This window comes from Anguilla rostrata, chromosome 5, assembly GCF_018555375.3.
Source record: "Anguilla rostrata isolate EN2019 chromosome 5, ASM1855537v3, whole genome shotgun sequence".
Taxonomy (NCBI): Eukaryota; Metazoa; Chordata; class Actinopteri; order Anguilliformes; family Anguillidae; genus Anguilla; species Anguilla rostrata.
The window spans coordinates 55,827,907-55,854,540 of record NC_057937.1 but is presented as its reverse complement, the minus strand read 5'-3'; the positions used below and the strand labels follow the sequence as shown (position 1 = coordinate 55,854,540).

The following is a 26,634-nucleotide window of genomic DNA, read 5'->3' as shown; positions in this document are numbered from 1 at the left end:
AAATATATGTTTGTGTGCGTGTGTGTGTGTGTGTGTGTGCTCATGAGTCTGTGTGAGACATGCTCTATTCCTACACACCTTTATCGTGCTTCTTCCTCTTGCGCAATCGCAGCCAGCTCCTCCTCTTCCTCTCCCCAGTCTCCTCCTCCGCAGCGGGGGGAGGGTCACGGTCCTCGTCGGGCTCCGTCTCCTCGTCTTGGCTCGGTTTGGCTTCCTCCAGCTCGATGAGGGGGGGTCCAGGGACGGGCTGGGACTCCTGCCCCTCTGCTGCCCCCTCCCCAGCCCCCTCCCCAGCCCCCTTCGCAGCCCCCTCCCCTTGTCCGTCAGCCTTCTGGCCCAGGGGATCCTCGCGATCCCACAGACCATAGCGCTAAACAGACAGACAGACAAACAGATGGACAAACAGACGGACAAACAGACAGACAGAGGCACCTTAGCACTGGCCATAAAACACACAGCACAAACCCTCCAGCATACCGCCACACTCCAGATTTTTACGCTATAATGAACTACATTCCAAAGCCACAGACCGTAGCTAAAGAATGCACATCCAAGGCTTCTCAAATGCTGCCGAGCCACAGAACAGAAGAAAAGGAAAGTTAGTTGATTAGCTGGATCAGGTGTCTTGAGTGTTAAAACAAGAACCTGCCCTCACACCACCCCTTTTTTGATAAGCCAGGACACCTCTGCTACAGATATCTACTGCAAAGCTGATCAGTACTAATATGTGTGTATTACAATAAAAACTGGGGGGATTTAAATCAAGCAGTTTCACAGACGTCCATTGAACTTTATCTTTAATTCATGAGGAACGCTAGAATGTAATTTAGTTTCGTTATTAAGGTTTAAAAAAAAAAAAGGAATTGTGAACGGTCATTCCTATTAATTTTATCGGGAATGTTTGCAATGTTAAACAAATCTATGCCACTTTTTTTCCAGAATATTCATAAAATGTGTCTGATACGTCCGTGACTTTTATTCAAGACTGAGCGATAACCTTCAGGGGACGCTGCCAGTAAATTTGTATGCGACAGGCCAGGAATGTTTCGGGCAGTAAATACGTTTTAAGGCTGTTTGGGGGGGAAATTCTCATCATAACGTTATCTCACAACAAAACGACAATATAACCGGAATGTTCCCTAGTGATCTTTGTTTATGTTTCTCCGCTTTATCTCAAAATTGGGAACACCCCAGATGTATTCCTCCCGCCACACACACATTGCCACAGCCCCGGTTATCAAATTCAGGAGAGAGAGAGAGAGCAGACGTGCGAACCATGTCAAGCCACCACTTCTTTTGACAATATAGTCCACACATCAGGTCTAGCTTGCCCAAGTATGAGCTACAGCAGGCAATACTAGGCAATTATGGGCCTAGAGTGCCAGAGATGGTCCTTGGTTTTTGCTCCATCCAAACCCGTCACTATATAACTGGATTCATTTTAATTATCCAAGTTTAAAGAACGCGGGTCGTCCATGTGCTGGAGGCTCAGACTTTCAATAAATCATCAATGGTCTTGCTGTGAAGCTCAGACAGAAAACAATCCTGAAACATCACCGGTGCTCCAGGGCCAGGGTCGCCTAACCACGAGCTGGAGGAAGGTAATTCCGGTGCAAGCAGGCCATGTGGGTGCATGCTTGACCAGCAGGGGTCACTGGTGAGCGATGAGCCAACAGGCCTCCAGCTGTCTGAATCCCCCCACCACCCCGCCCCCTTCCCCCCGCCCTGAATGACGCTACAGCCCAGCTGAGTGCTGCCCCGTGGGGCTGCTGGCTCTGTCACAGTCCTGAGTGTTTAGCGTTAGCGTTAGCATTGGTGGGGCACGGACCCATGCGCACCTGGAGCAGCGAGCGGTGGAAGAACAGGACCAGCAGCTGGAGCAGGTCGTAGCGGATGTAGCGCTCGGTCTTCTCCAGCCCCAGGATGCGGGGAGGGAAGAAGGGCTTGTCCTCGTTCAGCTTGAGCTCGTAGGCGCTGTTCCAGGGGAAGAAGCCGAACTGGAAGAGGTACTTCACCACCACCATCACCTGCAGGCACACAACACTCAGGTATTCAGGAGTTTTGTACAGAGCTAATGCAAATGTTCTAACAGTCTGACAGGCCCTCAGGGGAATATAGTATTTCTTAATCGATGGATTAAAAATAAAGGATTTCAACCAAGAGTTGCCTTAACATAGGTGCTTAGGTCTGAATGTTTAAAACCATAGCCTTTGCTGGATGTTCTGCACAACAAAAGATACAATTAGTCCTTCGAGCTAAAGATGAAGGTCACCAGTACAGAACAAACACCGATTACTTCTCGAGGGGTGACGTCCCTTTCTTTGACCTAAAGTATGAAGCAAACTGGGTAAGCAAACCTCAACACTCAGCGATTACAGTGCCCTAGCAAAGCTGATTTCTATACGCTTGGTGTGGCCGACCAAAAATGTTCCCTAGGTTCTCTTTTGCTTCAGGGGAGAAACAATGGTCGCCCTCAAAGCAAGATCCTTCAGCACCCCACCTCGGTGTAGACGATGACGGTCATCCAGAACCTCTTGGTGGGTCGGGGCACGGCCAACATGGCCCAGAGGAAGACGAGGATGGGCAGCACCAGCGAGATGACGGAGGCTGTCACCATGTTGTTGAGCACGATGATGAAGTAGCACACCAGCTCCGAGTGTGCCGCCAGCAGGTTGTAGAGGGCGAAGAGCAGCTTGAGGGCCCGGTTCTGAGAGGCGTAGAACTCCCGGCTCTGGGCCAGCTCCTCTATGTCCACCGGGCTGGACAACGGGCGACAGAAAACAACAACAAAAAAAACCATCACTGATATTCACGAGCAAGGAAGGGGAACGGTAAAGCCAAAGAGCCAAACTGGAAAAAGAGCCATCTCTCTCTCTCTAGTGATCTGGAGGCTGTGATGTCACCGGTACCTGTCGGCCAGCAGCGCGCTGGCGGTCCTGAAATACTGGGAGCGCTGTCTGGACTGTGGTTCTGGCCCCGCCTCCACCTCCAGGTAAGGTCCTGGACAAAGGGCGGCGCCGCTGTGGCCGGAAGTCCCGGCTGTAGTCCTCTCTGGGTCTGCAGTATCCGGCTCCAAGCAACTGTGGAAGAATTAACACCATGTAAGGTTAATGAGCCAAGGCTGCATTGACATTCATTTACAAAAGCTGAGATGAGCCAATTCTCAAACACAGTGCCCTCTATGGTTAGAGTTCTATATTTATATCAGCCGAGTGCATCGGCACTGGAGACAGGAATGTAAGCGTGGATTGGCTCTGCCGCGTATGCCCACCGGGTGGCGCTGCTGCTGCTCTCAGGGGCCAGCTCATCCAGACAGATCTCTATGGTGGGGATCTCGGTCACCTGGGAATCCCGGTCACACTCCATGTTCTCTCTAGGTGAACGCTACAATGAGAAGAGCATGGCTTTGTTAAGACCTGGGGAACATTCCAATCGCTTATTTCATCTCATTGCCTCGGTCCTCGCGTGACCTGGAGGTCAATCGAGGTCTGTCATCTTTAAGGACATTCTGATCCATTAAACGCTCCTCGGAGGAGCGAGGAGCAAGGAGGATCCTGGAGGATGCTTGAGCAAGGAAACACAAGTGTATCCTTTGCGCAAGTATTTTTTTGGAAACGCGTGATATATAAATGATCAACCTGTGGATCCACCTCTCCACATTAGCTACATCTGTAATTGACAGGCAAAGGAATTCAATTTACCTAATACACGTTTCCAAATTTCCTCTGTCCTCATATCTTTCCCTCGCATCATTTCCTCACGTCCTCCATTGGGTGGAGCTAAGGAGTGAGGAAAGGACACGAGGAAAGTATGCAGGGAGGGGACTGGATAAGCCGCTGGAATGAGCCCCTTATGAGTCATCAACACTGATTTCCTCTCACAGATTTCCTTGGGGGCCAGAGAGCGAGCAGCAGCCAGTCTCCTGATCAGGGAGCAGCAGCCTGTCACCTGATCAGGGAGCAGCAGTACGTCACCTGATCCATGCTCCGGATGATGAAGTAGCGCTCGTTGCACAGCACGGTGGAGGTGTCCACGTACTGCTTAGTCAGCGTGTCCAGCCACTGGGTCAGGCCGTCCACCATGGCCAGGAAGAGCACCCACAAGAACCTCAGGATATCCAGTATTCTCTGCACAAAGTCCCTCCTCCCTGCATGCAAGGGCAGGAATGACATCACTGTATGAGGTCATCATAGAACATAGTGGTTAAATATTGGAGAAATTCTGTTGCCACACAGAGGAAAAAAATCATTCTCTTCTGACAATATGGCTGTTACCTGAACCACCTTTCTCCCCTGACTCTTCCTCTTCCTGTGTCGGAGATGCCTCAAATTTGAGCTCCTCTTCCTCACCTTCACCTGCCACAGCAGCTACACAGACACTAGAGTTAGACCCGGGGAAAGCAACTGTACCAAATATCACCAAAATAAATGTTTTTCACTGCTGTCTGTCTGACCAGCCTGGCCTGTCTGCCTGTCTGTCTGCCTGACTGCCAGTCTGTCTGTCTGTCTGTCTGTCTGTCTGTCTGTCTGACTGCCAGTCTGTCTGTCTGTCTGTCTATCTGTCTGACCTGCTGCCTGGGAGCTGCGAAGCCGCTGCTCTTCCTTCCGTCGCTGTCGATCTTTCAGCGCCATCTTGGCATTGGACACCCAGGCCTGGTATGCCAACTGCGGGCACAGGATCAGAACATGTAAAAAAACATGTATCCCAAACAAAATACAAAACTGAAAGCCTGAACTGAAACAACCAGAAAGAAAGAAAAGACATTTTACAATATACATCTCATTTTAATTTCTCCAAAGCAGGTTAGGCTGGGTGTAACAGGGTGTAACGGGATGTAACGGGTGTAGGGGGGGGTGTCGGGGTGCATGGATGCGAGAATCTCCTCACCTGGAAGGCACTCTGTTTGTCTGGCTTCTGTTCTTCGGCCTCGTCCTCCTCCTCGCTGTCCGACTCAAACAGGTAATACTCCCCTGAGTGCAGCACTGCATTGCCGGAGACAGGTGAGCAGACAGACAGACAGACAGGTGAGCAGACAGAACCACAAAGAGCAGTACGGACCCTAGCACCAGCACACTGAACTGACCTGTTACAGAACTGGTGTCCCGTTTGTACGGGACGCTAGCAAGAACCGAGGAAACGAAAAGCACCCCCAGGAGGGCAGGGTGGTCACAGAACCCCAAAAACCCCCTTCCCCTCAGCACACAGCTGGGCAGCTCTGGAACTCAGCTCTGCATGGTGTGTGAGTTTCTCACTACAGGGGAAGTGATTGCATACACTCTCAGAGACACTGGACTGTATCCTAAACACAGACTGTAGAGTCCCACGAGGAACCAGGGAGTCGTAGATGTTGCTTGATTACAAGCAGAAAAGGCTGTACACCTACACATATTCACTCAAATTATCTGAAATAATCACCAGATCAGAAGTACATTACATGTGTTGTTATATCATACATGATTATGATATAATACTCCAAAAGGATGTACTGGATAATCGGTCAGATAAAGGAAAGATAATTGTGATGTTGGGTGAACTGTAGTTGTTCTCATTTTGATCCAGTCAATGTTTCTGTAACCGAGAGATGTATTCCTCTGGAGATGGAGGATATGACCGTAAGACTGTGTGTGTGTGTGCATGAGAGTGTGAGTGTGTGTGCGTGCGTGTGTGTGTGTGTGTTTGAGTGTGTGTTACAGCCACGGCAGCGCACGCTCAACCGTCCTCCAGAGATATTTTAGGTTACAGTTCTCAGAATATGACATGACCTTACACATACAGTACAGTCCTATGCACACACACACCACACAGACACACACACACACACAGACAGACAGACAGACAGACAGACAGACACACACACACACACACACACACACACACACACACCACAGACAGACAGACACACACACAGACAGACAGACAGACACACACACGCGCACACACACACACACACACACAAGGACAGACAGACAGACAGACAGACACACACACACACACACACACACACACACACACACCCACACACACAGACAGACAGACAGACAGACACAGACACACACACACACACACGTGACTGGGCAGAGTGATGTCAGATACCTGTGGCATGGTCCAGCCACGGTCGCCACCACTTCTTTTTCTGCTTGGAGGTCTTTGTGCTCACATCAGCTTCTGCTGAATGCAAGGAGAGGGCAGAGGCTTCAGTCCTGTACCACACACACACACACACACACACACGCACGCACGCACGCATACACACATACAGGCATACACACACTTGCACATGCACGCTGAATGCTGTACAGAGTCTGAATAAGTAAGAGTGAATAATGGCATGCACTGGTTCTGCCCAGAAACAGTCCCCTTAACAGTGCTAAAATTCAGCATGCGGAGTGTTGATAACAAGTGTGCATTTGCGAGGCCTGTTCGCATAAACCAATAGCCTTCGCACCTGTTTCCGTTAGCCCCAAGAGCTAACGCTAAACTCAGAGAAACAGCGGTGTTCTACGCTGCTAAACAAGCGTGAATTTCCCTGTGAACCCCCCTGCTAGCGGCGTCAGATAGCGCTCAATAAACGTAAACCTAAACCCGATCTTTCCGCACCTCAGAGATGAATTCCCAACTGAAATTCGAATTGCTTATGTGGAACGGCTCTCAACCACCTCTCCACCCACACAGTATTTCAACATAAAGAATAACAAAGACAAAATAAATTGTATTTTGTGGTCCCCCCCCCCTTCCCCATTTCCCTTGTATAAAATTGAACAGTCACAGTGCTCTGGAAGTCGGGGGGGGAGTGTGTATTATACCTGGCGGCTCCTCATCCTTGCTCTCAGAAGCCAGATGCCCCTCCCTCAGCTTTTTCTGCTTGGCTTGAATGCGCTCCATTCTGGAGAGAGAGAGAGAGAGAGAGAGAGAGAGAGAGAGGCGACCATGCCGCAACACGGCAGCCGTAAGTGGCGTCTTACCCCCCTGCCGCTCAAAATGAGTCAGAGTTTTTACGGAGTTTTGGAACATGTCGTTAACCCTTTACAGGCTGCCTGTGTGCTCGTATTCTCTGCGCGGTGGATTGAGAGAGGTGTACCGATCGAACCGTTTCCGGAGTTACTCACGATCTCTTGAGCTGAGAGAGGGACCTGGCTTCGACCTCCCGGTGGAACTTCATGCTCTTAACGATGCTGGCCTTGAAGAGCTCAAAGCCCCTGAGGAAATAATGCACAGAGGGTCAGAGTCAGCCATTACTGCAGCCCAGTGCTCTCTTACAGACACTGACACACTGCATACACCTAATCACACACACACACTAACACACTGCGTACACCTAATCACACACACACACTAACACACTGCATACGCCTAATCACACACACACACACACACACTAACACACTGCATACACCTAATCACACACACACACACTGCATACACCTAATCACACACACACACACACTGCATACACCTAATCACACACACACACTAACACACTGCGTACACCTAATCACACACACACACACACTAACACACTGCATACACCTAATCACACACACACACACACTGCATACACCTAATCACACACACACACACACACTAACACACTGCATACACCTAATCACACACACACACTAACACACTGCATACACCTAATCACACACACACACTAACACACTGCATACACCTAATCACACACACACACACACACTGCATACACCTAACACACACAACACACTAACACACTGCATACACCTAATCACACACACACACAACAACTGCTACACCTAATCCACACCTAAAATCAACACAACACACAACCCCACTAACACACTGCTACACCTAATCACACACACACACTAACACACTGCACACCTAATCACACACACACACTAACACACTGCATACACTAATCACACACACACACACAACACATGCATACACCTACAATCAAAACAACACACACACACACACTAACACACTGCATACACCCAATCACACACACACACTAACACACTGCGTACACCTAATCACACACACACACACACACTAACACACTGCATACACCTAATCACACACACACACTAACACACTGCGTACACCTAATCACACACACACACACAACACACTTAACCACACACACACTAACACACACATAACACACTGCATACACCTAATCACACACACACACTAACACACTGCATACACCTAATCACACACACACACTAACACACTGCATACACCTAATCACACACACACACTAACACACTGCATACACCTAATCACACACACACACTAACACACTGCAACACACCTAATCACTCTCTCACACACAAACATACACACACCTAATCACTCACACTAACACACTGCAACACACCTAATCACTCTCTCACACACACACATACACACACCTAATCACTCACACAAACACACTGCAACACAACTAATCACTCTCTCTCTCACACACTACCACACTAATCACCACACACACACACCAACACACCTAATCACTCCATACACACAACAACACAACCTAATTACTCACACAACACACAATCACACACAAAACACCTAATCACTCACAAAGCACACAACAACATCTCACACACACACTAATTCACTCACCAAGCTACCACAACCACACACCCCCACCTAATCACTCACAAGCACACACACCACCCAACTCACCACACCACACACACAATGACCAGCACAACACACTCAGAAAATATCCAGGCTGCTAAAAAACACACAACTTCATCAATCTTTGTAAACTTTCTCTTCTCAGATCTAGTAAAATGACAGTGAAATGAAAGCCAAATGCCCATGACTGCCAATGCCGATACCAAATGTTACTGCCCACACGCTGCAGACATGCCATATGGTCATGGATGGAAGGCATTAATCACAGGCCCCTCCACAGGTTCTGTAGACTACCCAGATGGTCAACTCCTGGATTTCTTCCACCCCCCACCCCCACTTCTTAATGGGAGGTTCCAGTCTGGTGGAGGGACTTTCCAGAGCTACATTACAGTACAGAACCATGCATTGCCACAGAACTGCACTTAGCCACGCCCCCCTCATGAATATGGATAAGCTTCGGTGATAGTGAGACCGTGAGTGTGTGCAATGACATGAACATGGAGTGTCTGGGGGGCCCAGGTAACCATGGCGACCCCACAGGAGGCGTGGCCAGGCCGCGTGTCACTCACCGGGACGCCTGGCGTGCCGAGGCCAGCAGGTCTGCAGTCACATGCAGGAAGTAGAAGCTGAGGAAGACTCTCCTCTGGAGCAGGAGGAAGAAAAAGCAGATGCCGTCCCAGATGATGCCCGCCTCCTCCACAGGCAGACTGCAGTCCTGACCGTCCATTGCACTGGCTGTAACACACACACACGTATACACACACACACATACGCACATGCACAAACACACACACATACACATACACACAAACACACACACACACATACACACATTTATAAAACACACATTTATAAAAAACACACACATACAACCTTAAATGTGAAAGCCAGCAAGTAGTCTTGTGACTGTGTGACAGGAAACGTCCTCCTGTACTTGTGAGAGGCGCTGTACTCACGGTCGTAGTAGCCCTTGACAGTGCACGCCAAGCTAAAGAGCTGGATCACCCAGCAGAAACGAGCCTGCATCTGCTCCACGAACACACACGCCAGGATCTGAAGAGGACAGGAAACGCACGCACGCACGCACGCATGCACACACACACACACACACACACACGCAAACACTGTAACCATCACAATCTCACCATGGTGTATGGTGAACTCAGTGAATACCAATATCTGAAAGGGACAGTCGTAGAAAAATGCCCCAGACCTGTTCCCTCCAAAAATTTTGAAGTGAGGGCAAATCCACTGAACTTCATCCTAGCACTGAATAAGAACACCTGGAGATGGTATCTATCAGAGGTCTACAGCCGGGGTGCACAACCCTGTTCCTGGAGATCTAACGTCCTGCAGGTTTTCACTCCAACCCTAACAAACCACACCTCATTCAAGACCTGAGCAGCTAATTAGTAGAGTCAGGTGTGCCAAATTAGGGTTGCAGTGACAACCTACAGGACGGTAAGATCTGCAGGAACAGGGCTGGGCATCCCAGGTGTAGTGTGTGCGCATGCTGTTTGCAGATGGGCCAGTGGCAGGGCAGGAGCAGTGTCCCCAGGAGTTAGGGGGGCGGGGGGCGGGGGTAACTCACGGACAGCATGTTCTTGGAGATGATGACGGCCACGTTGTAGACGATGAGACAGTCCCACATGAGCAGCCGGCTCTGGGCGGACCTGGTGAGCATCTGCGTGCCGAACAGCAGAAAGTAGAAGCAGGCCAGCAGGTAGCCCAGGCCGAAGAAGCTGATCCGCGTGGCGCCCGTCACGAACACCACCGCCAGCACCAACCAGAACATGTAGCGAAAGAACAGCACCTTGGCCATGTCCAGGTAACACCTGGGGGAGGGGGGAGGGGGGGGGCACAGGTGAACTGAGGATGGCGGCAGTGCAGGTGGACCACAGCTGGGACAGAGCAGGGCCTCTGAGCCTCCAGGCTGCCATGGCTAGCATTGCTAACGAGCTAAAGGTGAGATGCACTGAAACACAGAGGTGTGCCTTCTGCAGCGAGTGAAGTTGGGTATGTTTGTGTGAACCTGCAGTTGATACAAGTTGGATACTGGTGTGTGAAAGTGTAGCTTACAGGAGTGTGTAGCTTATGAGATTGGAAACAGGTGTGTGAATACATAGTTGGCTACAGGTGTGTGTGTGAATGGTTTATGAGGCTGGACACAGGTGTGTGTATATGTAGTTTATGGCTGGATAGAGGTATGTGAGTGTAGTTTATGGCTGGATACAGGTTTGTATATGTAGTTTATGGCTGGATACAGGTAAGTGAGTGTAGTTTATGGCTGGATACAGGTTTGTATATGCAGTTTATGGCTGGATGCAGGTGTATATGTGTAGTTTATGGCTGGATGCAGGTGTATATGTGTAGTTTATGGCTGGATACAGGTTTGTATATGTAGTTTATGGCTGGATGCAGGTGTATATGTGTAGTTTATGGCTGGATGCAGGTGTATATGTGTAGTTCATGTCTGGATACAGGTGTATATGTGTAGTTCATGTCTGGATACAGGTGTATATGTGTAGTTCATGTCTGGATACAGGTGTATATGTGTAGTTCATGTCTGGATACAGGTGTATATGTGTAGTTCATGTCTGGATACAGGTGTATATGTGTAGTTCATGTCTGGATACAGGTGTATATGTGTAGTTCATGGCTGGATACAGGTGTGTACCTGCAGTTGATGAAGTTGGGCACAGGGTTGATGGGCCGCCCCTTCATGGGATTGGGGTCGTCCCTGTTCTCTCCAGCCAGCACCATCCACACCTCTCTCTTCTCGTTCTCGAAGACCTTCCACTGCTGCGAGGCACACATGAGGAGCAGGAAGTCCGCTGCACAGAGGAGACACCCCCCATTAACCCCTCACCTCTGACCTATGACCCCCTTTCCCCTGTCCAGAGTTACAGCATGGTTTTCCCATAGCTGTATAGCTACAAAGCAGTTTTTGCTAAGTGTCCCGGCCAAGCGGCCAAAACCAGACTTCGTTTTTGAAGCTCATTTCCTGGTGTTGTAGTTCCTGGTTGCTCACTAGCGCCACTACGGATGGCTCCAGTATAGGTGTTTTCATATCCGGTTTCCATGTAAGTCTACGGTACAAATGCGATCAAAATACAAAGTCAATAATTTTTTCTCACAAGAACAAATAGTCATAATAGGTGTATTTTATTGGTCTTATGACTGTCCATGGGTCGATTTCATGATTTATTGCGTCATTTGGGCACAGTGCCAATATTTGTTCTGGACCAATGAGGTACAGCTTGCGTCACTTCCGGATTACTGCGGAGGACTGAGCTATAGTAGGGGCTACAGTCTATGGTCACTGGGGTGGGCGGTGGCGTCTCTTGGCCTTGACATTGCGGCGCCGGCTACGGTCCGCCTGTGCTAAGTCTGAAAATGCAAGCATCCCATTTCGTGGTGATTTAATTATGGCGTGTGCTATTTACAGCTGCACTAGACGACCATAAAATAATCCTCCTCTTAAGTTTTTCGGTAGCCGAGTCATTTTTACTATTTCCTTTAGCCTACTTAACCAAATAATTAGTTGGCAGAAAGCGTAATCAGCTTGCTATATTTGGTAGTCCAGTAGTAGCCTATGCTAAAACAGTTCGCAACTTCGGCTACCAAGCCATTTGACTAGCTAGCTAACCTTAACCGGCAAACATTCAATCTGTCAGACGTGTTTGGCGGCTTGTCAGTCGTGTACATTCCGTAAATGTCTACCTGGGCCATGCTTCAAGCATGTGACAAAGCTACTATAATCCCGATTTTGGGATAAACACTTTTCAGTTTCACGAAGCGAATTAAGAGTCTCAAGGTTCATTTGCTGAAATCACACACACAGAATTTAACGAAATTAACCATCTTGGCATTTAGAAAGGAATATGTTTTTAGCATTTAAGAGACCGACAAGCTAGGCATTTAAGACAGTGGTTCTCAGAATCGGTTCTGGGGGCTCCTTGCGTATATTGGCTTTTCTCCATTGGTTTTGATGATTTACAAGAAAAAAACGATAGCATAATAATAATTAGAAATTCAACGTAGGCTACATTATTTTTGTCTTCATGCACCAGGTGGAAAACTTGCTGTACAAAGTGCGTTGTCATATTTACACGCCTGCAGATCAGTTATTAAAATACTTGGTAGATTTGTTAATAACCGCTGACAGTGTTAATTTTTATTCGGTAGAAAGTGATTTGCGAACGATCGGTCAGCTAGCGTCACCCAGCAAGTGAACACCACAAACGGCGATGGAGTAGCTAGTAGTAGCAGTTACTGGCTCATTAACTGACTGGCGAAAACCTACGACGATAACTTGCTCGGTTAACAGCAGATCTACCAGACAGTTATACGAAAATTAGCTTAGTCAAATCACCAGTAGCCTACACATCTCCGATTGATTGACCATCAGTGTAGTCAATGTTCTTCCCCTGTGGTTCATATTGCTAATGCGTGAGCTAACCACGGATAGCCTACCTAGCTCACTGGCAAGCTGATGCTAGTTAAGCATATTCGTTTTGCTGAGAAACATGAATTGAAGATAACTGAACATAGCCTAATTGTATTTTTAATGTCATACATATAACGTGATTACATGACAGTACAGTCACGGATGGAAATTAAACTCCGTAAACATCTGATAATATATTTTAAAACATAACGGCAGACAGTCAGCTAGCCTCGTTCAGGTTGATGGGCTTTTCCGCACCGGACTGTCAATCAAATTGTAAAAATCACAGAGCGGCTTTTAAACTCTGTGGTTTTGGCTCCAACTCCAAAATGGCCGCGCCCGCCATTGAGCTTCAAAACGTATTTTCGGAGACCCACGGAGAGTCAATGGGTGACGTCACAGTAGCTTTGTCCATATTTTTTACAGTCTCTGGTCCCGGCTCCCACAGAAAGAAGAAAACAAATAAGTGCAAGCCCTTATATAAACAAAATATACTGCAATAAATATTGCAATATATTGAAATAAAATATACTATCAAGTTTCATTTTCTTACAAGCAAGAGTCACACATTTAACAACAACAATGTTAAATATTTTTTAAATGTATATACACATATATTTATATGCATATAATATATATTGCAGTATATTCCATTAGGGTGTGCTGCCGGTAAATGTACAACTGTCACCATGACAACAAACACATGCTCCCAACAATGTGCACAAAATAAAAAATATGTCTGGCTTGAGAATCTCAATACTGGGTCACAAGCCAGCCATCTGTTGTAGTTTTCCACTGATTCTGGACTCCAAGTGAAGACCACAGTTGCAAAATCCCCCCACAAAGGGGTCTAGTGCTCTTAGCAAGATTTTCCAGCCGGAAGGCCTCAAGTTGAGCGTGTAACGTGCAAGGCGCCAAAAATCTCAGAACCCGGACCGCTACGCTTTCACTCTTCACCCCCCCCCCCCCGTGAGGTGGGCCCCTCACCCATCAGGTTTTTGGCACGGGGGATGGAGTAGAAGTCCGGCAGGTACATCCACTTGATGAGGGCAGAGCTGAGGGTGACCGGGGCGCTCCAGCGCCAGGGGTAGTCTGCGAAAAAAAAAAAAACGCGGAGACGCTCACGTCAGGCCGAGCCGCCAAAAACAGCAACATCCAAACAGGAAAACGGCTAACAAAATATGTTCCAGAGAACTGCCCAAAAGCAAGAACCCAGGGATAATACTGTCAGTCAATATATAAATACACAGACACTATTACATGTACAGCACACAATCTGAAGTGCACACATTTATCAGGATGGTCACTCCATGTAGAAGTGTTCACTTATGCGTCAGAGTGATGGTTGAAGACGGAGCTCTACTGTACGCGGACATAGGACAGAGAGGAGAATCGGGCTGGCCGCAGACAGTCACCTATGCACAGGACCGGTGGGATGCCCACGCACAGGAGGTACTGGTAGACCATGAAGAGGGCCAGGAACAGGCAGTATTTGGGCCAGATCCTTGCGATGACCGACCGCCGGCGGCGAGTCAGGATCACCACCAGCCAGCAGCTGTGGACGATGGCCAGGAAGTTCATCCTCTGTCCAATCACGTTCACCATCATCAGGAAGCAGATCTGTGGGGGGTGGGGGGGACAAAAACTTTGTACTGCAGCCTATCGGAAGACGGGAAACATTGCCAGATGAGCAAAAAAAAGAGCAGAAGGAAAACGAGATGGAGCTAAACTGCCCCTAAAGACAGGGGGCGCTATTGCTCGGCGATGCTACCTCTAAGCCGAACTTGTAGAAGAAGTAGTTGAGCAGGTACTTGAAGGAGCTGAGCAGGCCCTGGTCCAGGGTGTCTCTGGTGGTGTGGGGGAAGAGGGCGGGGGTCGGGGGTGGGGACTTCTGCAGCTGCCGGTAGTGGTGAGTTTGGTGCCGGTACACCGTGGCCTCCAGCACCAGGAGCATCAGCAGCAGGAGGTGGTTCTGCACAGCGTACGGACACAAAGACACAGTCAGGACTCAGCTCAGCTGGACCATCACACTGTGCTGGTGACACTCGTGATCACACAGTTAATCTACACAACCGTGCCAAGGTTTTAAATACAGATATTTACGCATTCAGCAGACAGTTTAAGATGCAGAGCAACTGCACACCAACACAGGGTGGGTATAGCACAGCCTTACAATCACACTGTTTACCTGGTGTTTGTGACTCTATGCTAACACAACCTCAGCCAAATCAGAGTTTGGTTAACGGGAAGCCACGTACGGCAAACAAATTCAAAGCATTGCTGTGTCGCTTTCACGAGACGAACAGGCCCAGAATCCAACTGCAGTGGGGTCAACCTTTCGTTTCAGGCAACACTGCCGCTTATTTGCTTACATTAAAAATGTCACATCCCATCAGCCCAGTCTAACAACGTAACTAAAACAACCTGCATAATTTTTTAGAATTGCAGTGAAGCTCTGAGCATTTTGGGTTAAATTAAATATTTGCCTAACACCACAATAAAAAAAAAGCGAAGCTATCTGCAGTCACAAAGAGCTCCTCAAAGCCACAGACCCTGGAGGGAGGGCTTCAGTGACCAGGGCGGTAAGAATAGCAACACATCGCTCACAAAAAGCCCATAACAATAACAACAGGGCCGGTCGAACAAACAGTGGCAGGGCCCTGCATCGCCCCGCGATGAGGTCACACTACTCAGCACAGACCCAAGGCCCCTTTGAACGTTCGTCCACCGGAATGCTTTCAGACTAGAGAGGGGCTCATTTTGGGGACGGGCACCGAGCGCGAGAGCTCGGCGCGAAAGATCAGCGGCGCAGCGCTGTTCCCGGGGCAGCTGTTCCCGGAGCAGCTGTTCCTGCAGTCTCTAAGTCAATAGCTAAGAAGGCCTTTATGTTCAAAGCTCCCTCTGATTGGAATAATCTACCTGTAAATATTCGCTCCATATCATCTTTTCACTTGTTCAAAAATGCCCTGTCTTCTTATTGTAGGATCAGCTGTGCATGTTCACAATAACACCTCTATAATTACAAGTATGTTTTACAACTTTATTTCCTAATGCTATCACTGACATTAATAATTAATACTTTTCAATGATCTACGAATGAATGATCAATTTTCATGCTCTGCTTGGAGTATGATCTCCTGATTTTGCATGTCTTATTATTTGACATTTACTGTTTTTTTTTTTGTTTTTGTTTTTTTGCTTGTTTGTCTGTTGTCACATTTAGTATTGTTTAATTATCTTGTTATTTTTTTTTTGTTAAATGTTTTGTTTAATTGTGTTTACATTGTATTATTGTCGTTTAGGACAACCCCCCTTGAAAACGAGATGGTGCATCTCAAGGGGTCATTCCTAACAAAGAATTTTTTGGAGGAACACTGCGCCCCGCGGCGGGAGACACCTGTCCCGCTGGGACAGGTAAGCACGCACCTGGCTGTACCCCAACGCTGTGGCATCCTTCCGGAACCCAAACCAGTTGGCCGGGTCGACGGGCTCCCTGTACAGCGTGGAGTTCAAGATCTCGCCCTCCTCCAGGTTGGTTTCATTGAGGAGGGGCTAACAGGAGGAGAGAGAGATGCAGGGGAGAGGGAGGGAGGGAGGGAAAGAGAGAGAGAGAGAGGTTTAAACCCCCTTTTATTGGGACATTGTTCAACCACAGAAATTACTGTACTTCAAAATAAAAATAACAGACAAGCAACATAAAGTGAAAAACAGTTAAAAAACTAATCACAGGCAGAAAAGAGAGAATAGATAGAGAAGAGAGAGAGAGAGAGAGAGAGAGAGAGAGAGAGGTAAAGGAAGAGAAGAGTTAAGATATTTCCAAGACAGCAGAGCAGGGAGATCCAGTAGAGGGAGAAGTCCAGGTGACAGCAGTGAAGCCTTGCTCTGTTAAACAGCCTCATTAAGCCAATGGGGCAGGCTGCCCATTCATAATCCAGCAGTAAACACTGTCACTGTAAAAGCAGAATCACGGTCAGACTGAATGTAAATCACGGGAAATATAAACAAAAGCTCATTACCTTTAAACTACTGCTAAGTGCACGCCAAGAGAGTTTATGCCCAGAGCAAATAGATTAGCAACAGAGTAAGCACATCTATAAGTGTAAGGAATCTGCACTGTGTGAAAAGTTTTAAGCTTTCATTTGAAATGTCATTGTATGTGTGTGAGTGTGTTTGTGTGTGCGTGTTCTCATGTGTGTGTGTGTCTGTATGCACAGTATATATGTGTGTGTGTCTGTCCATATGTGTGTGTGTGTGTCTGTATATATGTGTGTGTCTGTTTGTATGTGTGTGTGTCTGTGTGCATGTGTGTCAGTATGTAACAGTGTGTTTGTCAGTATGTGTCTGTGTATGTATGTATGTGTGTGTGAGTGTGCGTGTATGTTTGTATATATGTACACGTGTGTGTGTGTGTGCATGCACGTACGTGTGTGTATGTGTGTGTGTTTCTGTATGTATGTATGTATGTGTGTGTTCCTGTAAGTGTGTGTGTGTGTGTTTCTGTATGTGTGTGTGTGCGTGCGTGTGAGTGTCTGTATGTATATATGTGTGTGTGTGTGTGTGTGTGCTGATACAAACAGCACTGGTTCCACTGGCCTCACCACTGAGCAGTTCCTGGAGTACTCCGTGGGGTTGACCACGCTGAGCTGGTACAGCATCTTGCAGACGATGATGATGCAGACCCAGACTGTGGAGAGACAGGAGGCCATGTGCCGGAACCTGGAGTACGGCATGGCAAAGGTCCACAGAACCACCAGAACCAGATTCATCACCGAGGGCTGAGAGGAGAGAGATGGAGAGAGAGAGGAGAGGAGAGAGGTGGGGGGGGGAAGAGAGAGAGAGAGAGGAGGAGAGAGCAAGAGATGGAGAGAGAAAGAGAGAGAGAGAGAGAGGAGAGATGGAGGGGGAGAGAGAGACAGAGAGATGGAGAGAGAAAGAGAGACAGAGGAGAGAGATGGAGAGGGAGGGAGAGAGAGAGAGATGGAGGGAGAGAGAGAGAGAGGAGAGAGAGGAGAGAGAGAAAGAGAGAGGGAGAGGGAGAGAGAGAGAGAGAGAGGAGTTAGAGGAGGGGAATTGACAGAGATATACAGATCATTTAAAATACGAGGTGAAGAAAAGGCCTAGCTCATATCCTCGAATGACCCCATTTGCGTTGCACAAATTAAAATTCAATTAAATTTAATTGCTTTTTCAGCATGTAGCAGGCCCTCTTAACGGCTTACAGTACTGGATATTTACTGAAACAATTCAAGTTGAGCACCTGGCTCAAGGGTACAACAGCAGTGCCACACCAGAGAAACAAACCTACTACCTACAAGTCTACAATTGCTGGAGCTGCTAGCCCAGTTACCCCAATTATACTGCGGCGGCACGACGTCTCCTGCCTCGGCTAACTCATCAGAACTGCGCTAATGAAAACATCTCTAAAGCTGAACGCCAGCACGACCAAGCCCAGCTAGGTCCTCTCTCTCTCTGGACCCCCTCTCACCTCTCCCAGAGCCACCCACACGACAAAGAAGGCCAGGATCTTAACGATGTGGAACTCCATCACCCTCCAGAGGAACACCTGGAACTGGGTCAGGATCTTCGTGAACTTCCAGAACAGCACCATCAGCCGGTCCATCACCAAACCCCACTTACTGGGCACTGCCTCTGGATGAGAGAGAGAGAGAGAGAGACAGAGAGAGAGAGAGAGAGGGAGAGAGGGAGAGAGAGAGCCAGAGGGAGACAGCATGCTTATCACACTTCTGAGAAAGAGACATTTTTCATGGGTTTTTCCCTTTTCCCCCAAAACTACAATTCTCAACCCACACATTTTAGATTTTCTCTTATGCTATTGTTTTGTTCCATAAATTTTGCTTTCAATTCATGGCGATGAATTATTTTGAACTGAACCGGAATGAAAAATGGAGACTGAAAGATAGGCAGCCAACAGCGACATATCTGTTATATACTGGACGTAGAGAGAGAGACAGATAGAAAGATGCACACAAGCAAAATGTTTAACACACAAGTTGTCCATATACATGTCTTCACAAGCAAAACATGTAAGTCCCCACCAGTACAAAATGGCAGTTTTTGAGCACTTACCTCCGTCCTCTGATTGGTAATCTCCCAGGTCATCGTCCAGGTTCTCCTCCTCAAGCCCCGCCCCATTGCCGGCTTGTGCCGCCTCTGCTTTGCGGGCGCTCCTCCCCCTGGAAATGACATCACGGTTCACATATGTGTGGGCTACTCAAACTAATGAGGAACCATTTGGACAGGGATAATTCCACAGTTTCAGATAGTGAAACACTAAGGAACAGTGAGGGGGGGAGGGGGGGTTTGTGGAGATTACTGCCTGTAAATTTGTATGGAGCCTAATAATTGATAATGGTGACAAAGAAAAAACAGGGATCCCTGCCTGCTGATGTGTTGGTTGCCTTAGGTACAGGTGAAGAGCAACACGTTTTTTGCTTGTGCGGTGCAGTGATAAAGTAAGACAGTTAACAGACATGCCACAGATTTAAATTTTAACGGGTCATAAGATGGGGGCTGAGTTGCGCGGTACCTGGGGACGGGCGTGACGTGCTCCAGGTCGGTGATCTTCATGAAGCGGTGGTGGAAGTAATGCAGCTGCAGGATGCAGGCGAGCAGGAAGAAGCCGGGGATGAGGATGCTGACGAAGAGTTCCGACAGCTTGAACGTCTCCAGGCCGATGTCCGCCAGCCTGCAGAGACGCACGGGAAAAGGCGGGAAAAGTTCAGCCCCTCCCCCGTCAGAGGCCAACACCCGCGGCTAACACCTTGGTTAACACATGGCTATCACCGTGGCTAACACATGGCTAACACCGTGGCTAACAACTTGGCTAACACTGTGGCTAACAACTTGGCTGACACATGGCTAACACCGTGGCTAACACCTTGGCTAACACATGGCTAACACCTTGGCTAACACCTTGGCTAACACATGGCTAACCCCATGGCTAACAACTTGGCTAGCACTGTGGCTAACAACTTGGCTAACACATAGCTAACACCGTGGCTAACAACTTGGCTAACACATGGCTAACACCGTGACAAACGCAGCAGAGAAAATAACCCCAACGTGTTCAGCCCATCCCACAACACAGAACATAGCAACCATTTACATTCTGTCTCTTCTATCAGGCAAAACTCCACCCACACTTGAGCACTTTGAACAAAGTGTTCCCCTCAGGCCAACCCCACCAAGGTGTAAAGTGGAAAATTTAACGTACTGCTCCTCTGAGAACCCGGTGAAGTTCTTCCAGTAGTCAGGGAAATCCTCGAACTGGAAGGTGTAGATGGCGGTGAGCACCAGCATGGTGTAGGCCACCACCAGCCACCAGAAGGGCTTCAGCAGCCTCCGCCACAAGGAGTAGTATACCTGGGAGAAGGTCAGAGGTCAGGGGGTCAGGGGTCACAGTTAGGGCAAGTGACGAGAGTGGGAGGTTTCAGTAGAGCAACAATGACCAATCAATCACTGACTCGTTTGAGCCAACAAAGAGGTTGTGATCCCCCACAGAAGAATGCAATGATTAGCTCAAATCAGCAGTATGCGGATATTACATAGCAGTTCCATGCATTTTTGATCTCATGAAACATCACTCTCCCAATCCATGTGGGGCTCCGGGGTGACAGTCCCATGGAGAGGTTTTTGGGTGGGAACCACACCCCTGGGGTACCACGCCCCTGAGGACCACGCCCTGGGGAACCACGCCGCCCGTACCTGGTACAGGCAGAGGCAGAGCAGGAACAGCAGCATGTAGACGATCTTGTAGCCCACCAGCTTGCCCGCGAAGCTGACCATGATGAACATGCCGCCGCACACGTAGATCCAGTACTTGGCGTAGCAGCTCATGACCGTTCGCCCCAGGGCCTGCAGGATCGACCGCTTCTGCTCGCTGCTCTCTGGGATCCCATAGGGAAGAGACACGGGTTAAATAATCCCAGCTGCAGACCGCAATATCCTTCATTTCTAATTTAATTTATTTAAGGAATAATACATGGGCTTTTTTAAACATACACAATGTTCAACTTTCTATATAAAGCAAGTAAAGAGTCTTAAATTAAGCACTTAAGGGCTAAAAAAAGCACAGAGAAACAGGAGATCTTGCATGATGATTCTGCAGATCTGCAGGGCTGGACGGCTGCAGTTTGACATCTGTGTGTCAGCTCATTTTCACCTGGCTCTGGCCAGATACAACAGTAACACACCTGGCAGCCTGTCACACACCTGTCCTCCCGATATATCTGGACAAAGACCTTATACTTAACAAGAGCAGCAACCTTATTTCTGTGTTCAACTTTGAGGGTGGATGAGGGAAATCAAACCAGAACAGATTCACCCTGAGTAAACATTAGACAAACACTAACTGAGTTTAGAGGGTGAAAACACTTGAATTTACTATGACACAGTACATGGGTTGACCTGTAAAAAATAGTTTTTTACGATTAATAAAAAAATGATGGTGCTAATGACAAAACTCTGTTCAGTCCCTGCATTACAACAGGACTACAGGCGAGCAGCCATTGTCCCAGTCATCACTATGAAACTGTCACAGGAAATTTTCGCGGTACACGCGGGATTAAAACGGCCGACCTCCGCTGGTGACCTCCAGCAGGGGCGCTGCAGAGCTCTTTTTCCTGCCGAAGCCGTCCTTCACCGACTCCCGCAGCAAAAGCCAGAAGGTCAGGGTGTAGAGCAGCTGTGAGAGAGTGAGAGAGACAAAGAGAGAGAGAGAGAGAGAAAGAGAGAGAGAGAGAGAATCCGAGGGAAGGAGAGGGGGAGAGAGAGAGGGGATGAGAGAGAGAAAGAGAGAGAGACAGTGAGAGGGAGAGAGAGAGAGAAACAGGTGAGTGAACACAGGACTGTCGACTCCCTTTCACCTGCATCACAGAGTCATGCAGACGGCCATGTTGAGTCAGTGAGATAAACCACTGTTCCCCTCACACTCAGGGTTTAACGGGGCTTAAATGACAATGCAGTGGTGGTTTGACAGCGCGTCGCGGGGCTCCTCCCCTCTCACCATGGCCCCCAGGCGCAGGCAGGGGTGCGGGTCGTGGGACAGGCCCAGCTGCCTGAGGCTCAGCGTCCCCCAGGTCTGGGGCAGCTCGGGCTCCAGGTCCAGGGCCCAGACATACTGCAGGCCGCAGAGGGTGACGCCGTACAGCAGGATGAAGGGGGAGCACAGCATGGCGAACCGCCGCCGCGCCCGCAGCATCCAGATCAGGCACGACCACAGCAGCAGCACAAAGGTCAGCCAGCTGTGGTAGGTGATACTCCACACCTGCAGGGGGCAGCGGCGAGAGCGAGAGGGAACATGAAACCCATTCCAGCAAAGACAGAGTCGCTCGGTTAAACTGATGACAGTGGCCGGGGGGGGGGGCTCAAGTTACGTAATTTGGAATTTAAATGAAAGGAACAGGAGCATAGACTGACCATCATCGCAATCAGAGCGCACACGTAGCTCTGTTCCAAGACTAGCCGACCGACCACTTGAAAGGGGTTATCCCCGTCCTGTCCAGTGGGGGCGCCACGAGAACCTGGCGTAAAAAAAAAATGCAGCTTTACTGAAGGAGTCCTCTTTCAGAGAATTTCAGTGCCTCAACTCGAGCGGCACTGCAATCACTTCTCCTGGGTAAATAATCCCAAGAAAAGCAGTCCCACCTCGGTCTTGCTGAGAGGAAGTGATGTCAGCGGGATCTCCGGGGCGGTCTGGCTCGCTCGCTGGCGTCTCCCCAGCAGCGAGCAGGGATCTCTGGGAGGAAGACAGGAACGCATAAACAATGAACCAAACAAGCCACCGTCTCCATAAACAGGGCCTTCCATTAAGAGCATTGCATTAAGAGCATCTGTCAAACAGCTATTTTCGGGGGGTGATGGAGGACTGCACCCTGGTGCCAGCGCTCACCTTAGTGTCATCCTCACTGTCCCGCCTCGAAGCCCGCCAGGACTCCAGCTCCACCTCTTCCTCCTGGACGCCTCTTCCTCCCGACCCCCTTTTTTGGGGCTCTGCTTCCGCTTTGTGCTTCACAGAGGCAAAGGTGAGAGCACTCAAGTCAGTTCTGAAGTTCCATGTAATTTGTGCATGAAAGTTCTCCCTAAAATGTTCTCAATAGAATAATTCTAATTTGTGTTAATAGTACTGCAATTTAGGAATCCCTAAATGCAATTTCTGTCATTTTATTTCTTAATGTAATTCATGTAAATTGTTTATTTTCTTGTATCCTGGCTACTTCACCTAAAGTTTTCACATGGGAAAAACAAAGTTATTCTATTCTATTCTACTATATTCTACCCTATTCTCTTCTTTTCTGTTCTATTCTATATCATTGATAGAACAAATCACCTAATACTCCAGCACACATGCACAAGTCTTTCTTTTGTGGGGATGAGGTGCCTGTAAGAGAGCATTTGGGAGGCTCGGACTTGGTTTTCTTTGTTCATAAGCCTTTATTAAGCAGATAAATAGTCAGAGAGCCTTCATAGACAACAAGGACCGAAGGAAAAAGCGGGCATTGAATGCAGGGGATTGTGCGGCTAATATGCTGTAAGGGAGAAGATTAGGTGTCCGGATGGAGAGAATCAGTTCAGAGAATTTTTTATTCATTTATTTATTAAAACAGTGACAACTGCAAATCCACTGTCCGATGTAATATGCACGTGTTTCTAAGCCAAGCTAATTGCCAACACCAGTCCCTTGATGGGCAAAGATGGCCTATACGGTCATATAAAATTGGTGCACTATTGCAATGTTAAAACAGCGCAACTATAAGAAATCAAAAGAGAAGAATCCGTGCTGACACTTTAACTCCTGTCAAAAAGTGCCATTGGGCCCTTTAATAAATATAGTGTGTTAAGACCCCGTTTAAGGCTCTCATCCGAGGGAGGTCACCTCTTATATCACAGTGTCCCCATTGCTGAACCGAGGCATGGGAGTTTACATGGGTCTGGCCTCTACCAGCCCATCAATACAACATCTAGCAGGAAAATGGTTCCAACAGGAAGTCCATTCCAGTGCTAACAAAGCCCTGCCCTGTTTACCTTCTGGTGCCTGACATGAGGTGGGTACAGGGTGGTATGAGTGGCGATAAGGAAAAGGAAAAGTCAGAATAGTGGTGTATTGAGGTCCAAACGCAAAATTCACACAGAAGGGAATTAATTCACCTCTTCAGGGCAGCCCATTTTCACAACAATCGCCACGGCGATGTAGAGCAGGAACAGGATCCCGGGGTTGACATACACCGGCCAATCATGCTCCATGTTCAGGATGAGGTCATAGGAGGTGGAGGAGGAGGAGCAGTTGCCGGCTATGATGATCTCCTTCAGGCCGAAGAGTCTAAGGGAGCAAAGAGCAAGACTGTCATTTAAAACAAACAAATGAACAAACCAAAAAGAATCAATTCTAGCAGTGCATTTTGGAGTGAGTTATTTACGATGTTTCTCTGCTGGTAAATGTCAAAAGGTTGTGCAGCATCAGGTACACCCTGGTTTCCATTTAACCTCACAGAGGTGCCTATAAATCATGATTTCAACACCAGGGCAGAAACCAGGTCAGATTTCTGCACTTTGCTGGCTTCAGGAGAGCAAAAGAAACTTGGTGTCACTGATCACAGCAAGTAACCAGAGACGCACACAGAGCTAACAGAGTTATTTATTTATGTGTTATTTTTCTAGGGGGAAAAAAAACAGCCACAGTCTTTAGACAGCAGGGAGGGCTCAGCCATTAATCTCAACCCAGCCCTGCTGTGGAAAAGAGGGCATAAGGGTGTGAGTTTCGGGGTTCTAAGGGGAGCAGCGATGGGCCTGCCTCAGGTGACCCTGCTTCCTCTAACCCCCCCCCCCCCCCCAACAATTTGGGGCATAGGCTTGGCCTTCGCCACATGTTTCGGAAAGTGTGCATTCCAGAATGTGTCAGCCCAATAACATTCCAAACATAGGTCCCTGTCTCTAACACTATTCCTCCTGTTTCTGAGAGGGAGGGAGGGGAGGAATGTGAGAGGGAAAGAGAGAGAGAGAGAGAGAGTGAGAGAAAGAAAGAGAAAATGAGACAAAGAGAGAGAGAGAGAAGATTACCTTTCAGAATGCCCAAAATCCCCCCCAAAATTTATTTATTTATTTTATATTTATAAATTGGAACCATTTTTACAAAATTCCAAAATTACAATAACATAGAAAATTGAATTTGTGGCGCCAGCTGCAAGACAGGTGGCCTCCAGTCACAACATGAGGGACAACCAGTGAGACACCCTCTCCATTATTTTTATTGTTAGTCGTTTTGATCTTATTACTGTCCTTATTAGTGTTTATTATTCAAATTGCAGGTTGTCTGTTGGTTTTCTTTTTGTTTCTTTGTTTGAACTTATTTTAATTTATTATTGTATTTATTTATTTTCTTCCACAGTATTAACTATGTGTGATTGTTTATCGTTTCGTTGTTAATTGCTTTGTTAATAAAGTTTGCTAATAATGCATTACTGATATAAAAACTGAACTGAATTGAGAGAGAGAGAGAGAGAGAGAGAGAGAGAGAGAAAGCGACAGAAAATGAGAGAGCTCCTCACAGACAAACTGCACTCTCAGTTTCCTCATAGTTTCACAGTCAGCTCAGTGCGCCGAACGTGACGAACACCGATACTGTAACAGGAGAAGTCTGAGTGCTGAAAAGGGCATTCATTCCCACAGCTGGCTGCAAGGCATCCGTTTGCATTGTGTCAACAATCACGTCGCTGGAATCTGCTACTGTAAACATGGTTCATGAGTAACAGCACACAGTTTTGAATAAATGAAACTGCAGAAAAATGGAATCATTAAAAATCAGCCAGCGCAGGGCGAGTTGTTATTTTCTACTGTGCATCTAGTGCAACAAACCTTTAACTGGATTTAAAGTGGATAAATCTGTCTCATTTCTTCCATCGTCCGCTGCACTTACTCAAAGTGATTTACTGACAAAAAACTCAAATCTTACGCACACCTGTGTTGTTAATGTCACTGCTGTCATGCCGGTGGTGGGGGCGGTGGTGGGGGGGGGTGGGTGGGTATATGTCACCATTCTGAGCAATTTATAAAAAGGCAATGTTTTATTGAGTGTCTGTACTGACATCAAAATAAAACAATTGGTCACAAAAATGCCCCTGAAGTGTAGTGGCCATTTTGGATTAGTGAACGGAAGGTCTTTTAGAGCAGACCTGCTGCAGGAAGTACCCCAGTGACTGACCTGGCCCACAGGGTGTCCAATGGTAAGAAGGCCTGGGCATAGGTGCTCTGGTACAGATAGAGGCACACCAGGTGTCCCGCCGTGAAGAAGCCCACCATCACGCAGACCACGTTGAATCCCAGGTGGCTGATGGGAAGGTGGCAGGCCCACCACGTGCACACTGCCAGGAACAGGAGGAAGTAGACGCCAGAGAACGCTGAGGGCAGCGTGATTCCTGTAAAACAAGCACGCGCACACACACACACACACACACGCGCGCACACACGCACACACACACACGCACACACATCCATGCAAAAGCAGAACATAAACAGGTCATGTTCACAGCTGCCGCTGCAAT

At 48.0% G+C, this 26,634-nt stretch overlaps 1 protein-coding gene across 3 annotated transcripts in view; it reads right to left on the bottom strand.

Moving 5' to 3' along the window:
- The window catches only part of piezo1 (piezo type mechanosensitive ion channel component 1 (Er blood group)), an 82,319-nt gene that overhangs the window by 8,576 nt on the left and 47,109 nt on the right, over nucleotides 1–26,634 (bottom strand). Inside the window, exons 7-39 of one of the 3 annotated variants that reach the window (XM_064337277.1) lie at nucleotides 26,295–26,508; nucleotides 24,245–24,416; nucleotides 22,989–23,105; nucleotides 22,745–22,835; nucleotides 22,517–22,620; nucleotides 22,104–22,364; nucleotides 21,677–21,782; nucleotides 20,804–20,985; nucleotides 20,313–20,461; nucleotides 19,626–19,784; nucleotides 19,166–19,272; nucleotides 18,564–18,727; nucleotides 17,677–17,853; nucleotides 16,505–16,630; nucleotides 14,850–15,050; nucleotides 14,494–14,698; nucleotides 14,066–14,170; nucleotides 11,306–11,462; nucleotides 10,220–10,463; nucleotides 9,585–9,681; nucleotides 9,198–9,363; nucleotides 7,107–7,196; nucleotides 6,804–6,883; nucleotides 6,094–6,168; nucleotides 4,888–4,982; nucleotides 4,568–4,664; nucleotides 4,275–4,367; nucleotides 3,975–4,147; nucleotides 3,272–3,384; nucleotides 2,910–3,080; nucleotides 2,501–2,759; nucleotides 1,839–2,027; nucleotides 79–370 (exon numbers count right to left, since the gene is read on the bottom strand). In XM_064337277.1, coding sequence (XP_064193347.1) covers nucleotides 79–370; nucleotides 1,839–2,027; nucleotides 2,501–2,759; nucleotides 2,910–3,080; nucleotides 3,272–3,384; nucleotides 3,975–4,147; nucleotides 4,275–4,367; nucleotides 4,568–4,664; nucleotides 4,888–4,982; nucleotides 6,094–6,168; nucleotides 6,804–6,883; nucleotides 7,107–7,196; nucleotides 9,198–9,363; nucleotides 9,585–9,681; nucleotides 10,220–10,463; nucleotides 11,306–11,462; nucleotides 14,066–14,170; nucleotides 14,494–14,698; nucleotides 14,850–15,050; nucleotides 16,505–16,630; nucleotides 17,677–17,853; nucleotides 18,564–18,727; nucleotides 19,166–19,272; nucleotides 19,626–19,784; nucleotides 20,313–20,461; nucleotides 20,804–20,985; nucleotides 21,677–21,782; nucleotides 22,104–22,364; nucleotides 22,517–22,620; nucleotides 22,745–22,835; nucleotides 22,989–23,105; nucleotides 24,245–24,416; nucleotides 26,295–26,508 — 5,031 coding nt within the window. The remainder of the gene's footprint in view (nucleotides 1–78; nucleotides 371–1,838; nucleotides 2,028–2,500; nucleotides 2,760–2,909; nucleotides 3,081–3,271; nucleotides 3,385–3,974; nucleotides 4,148–4,274; nucleotides 4,368–4,567; nucleotides 4,665–4,887; nucleotides 4,983–6,093; nucleotides 6,169–6,803; nucleotides 6,884–7,106; nucleotides 7,197–9,197; nucleotides 9,364–9,584; nucleotides 9,682–10,219; nucleotides 10,464–11,305; nucleotides 11,463–14,065; nucleotides 14,171–14,493; nucleotides 14,699–14,849; nucleotides 15,051–16,504; nucleotides 16,631–17,676; nucleotides 17,854–18,563; nucleotides 18,728–19,165; nucleotides 19,273–19,625; nucleotides 19,785–20,312; nucleotides 20,462–20,803; nucleotides 20,986–21,676; nucleotides 21,783–22,103; nucleotides 22,365–22,516; nucleotides 22,621–22,744; nucleotides 22,836–22,988; nucleotides 23,106–24,244; nucleotides 24,417–26,294; nucleotides 26,509–26,634) is intronic. The other 2 variants (XM_064337278.1, XM_064337279.1) reach the window with 2 other exon arrangements.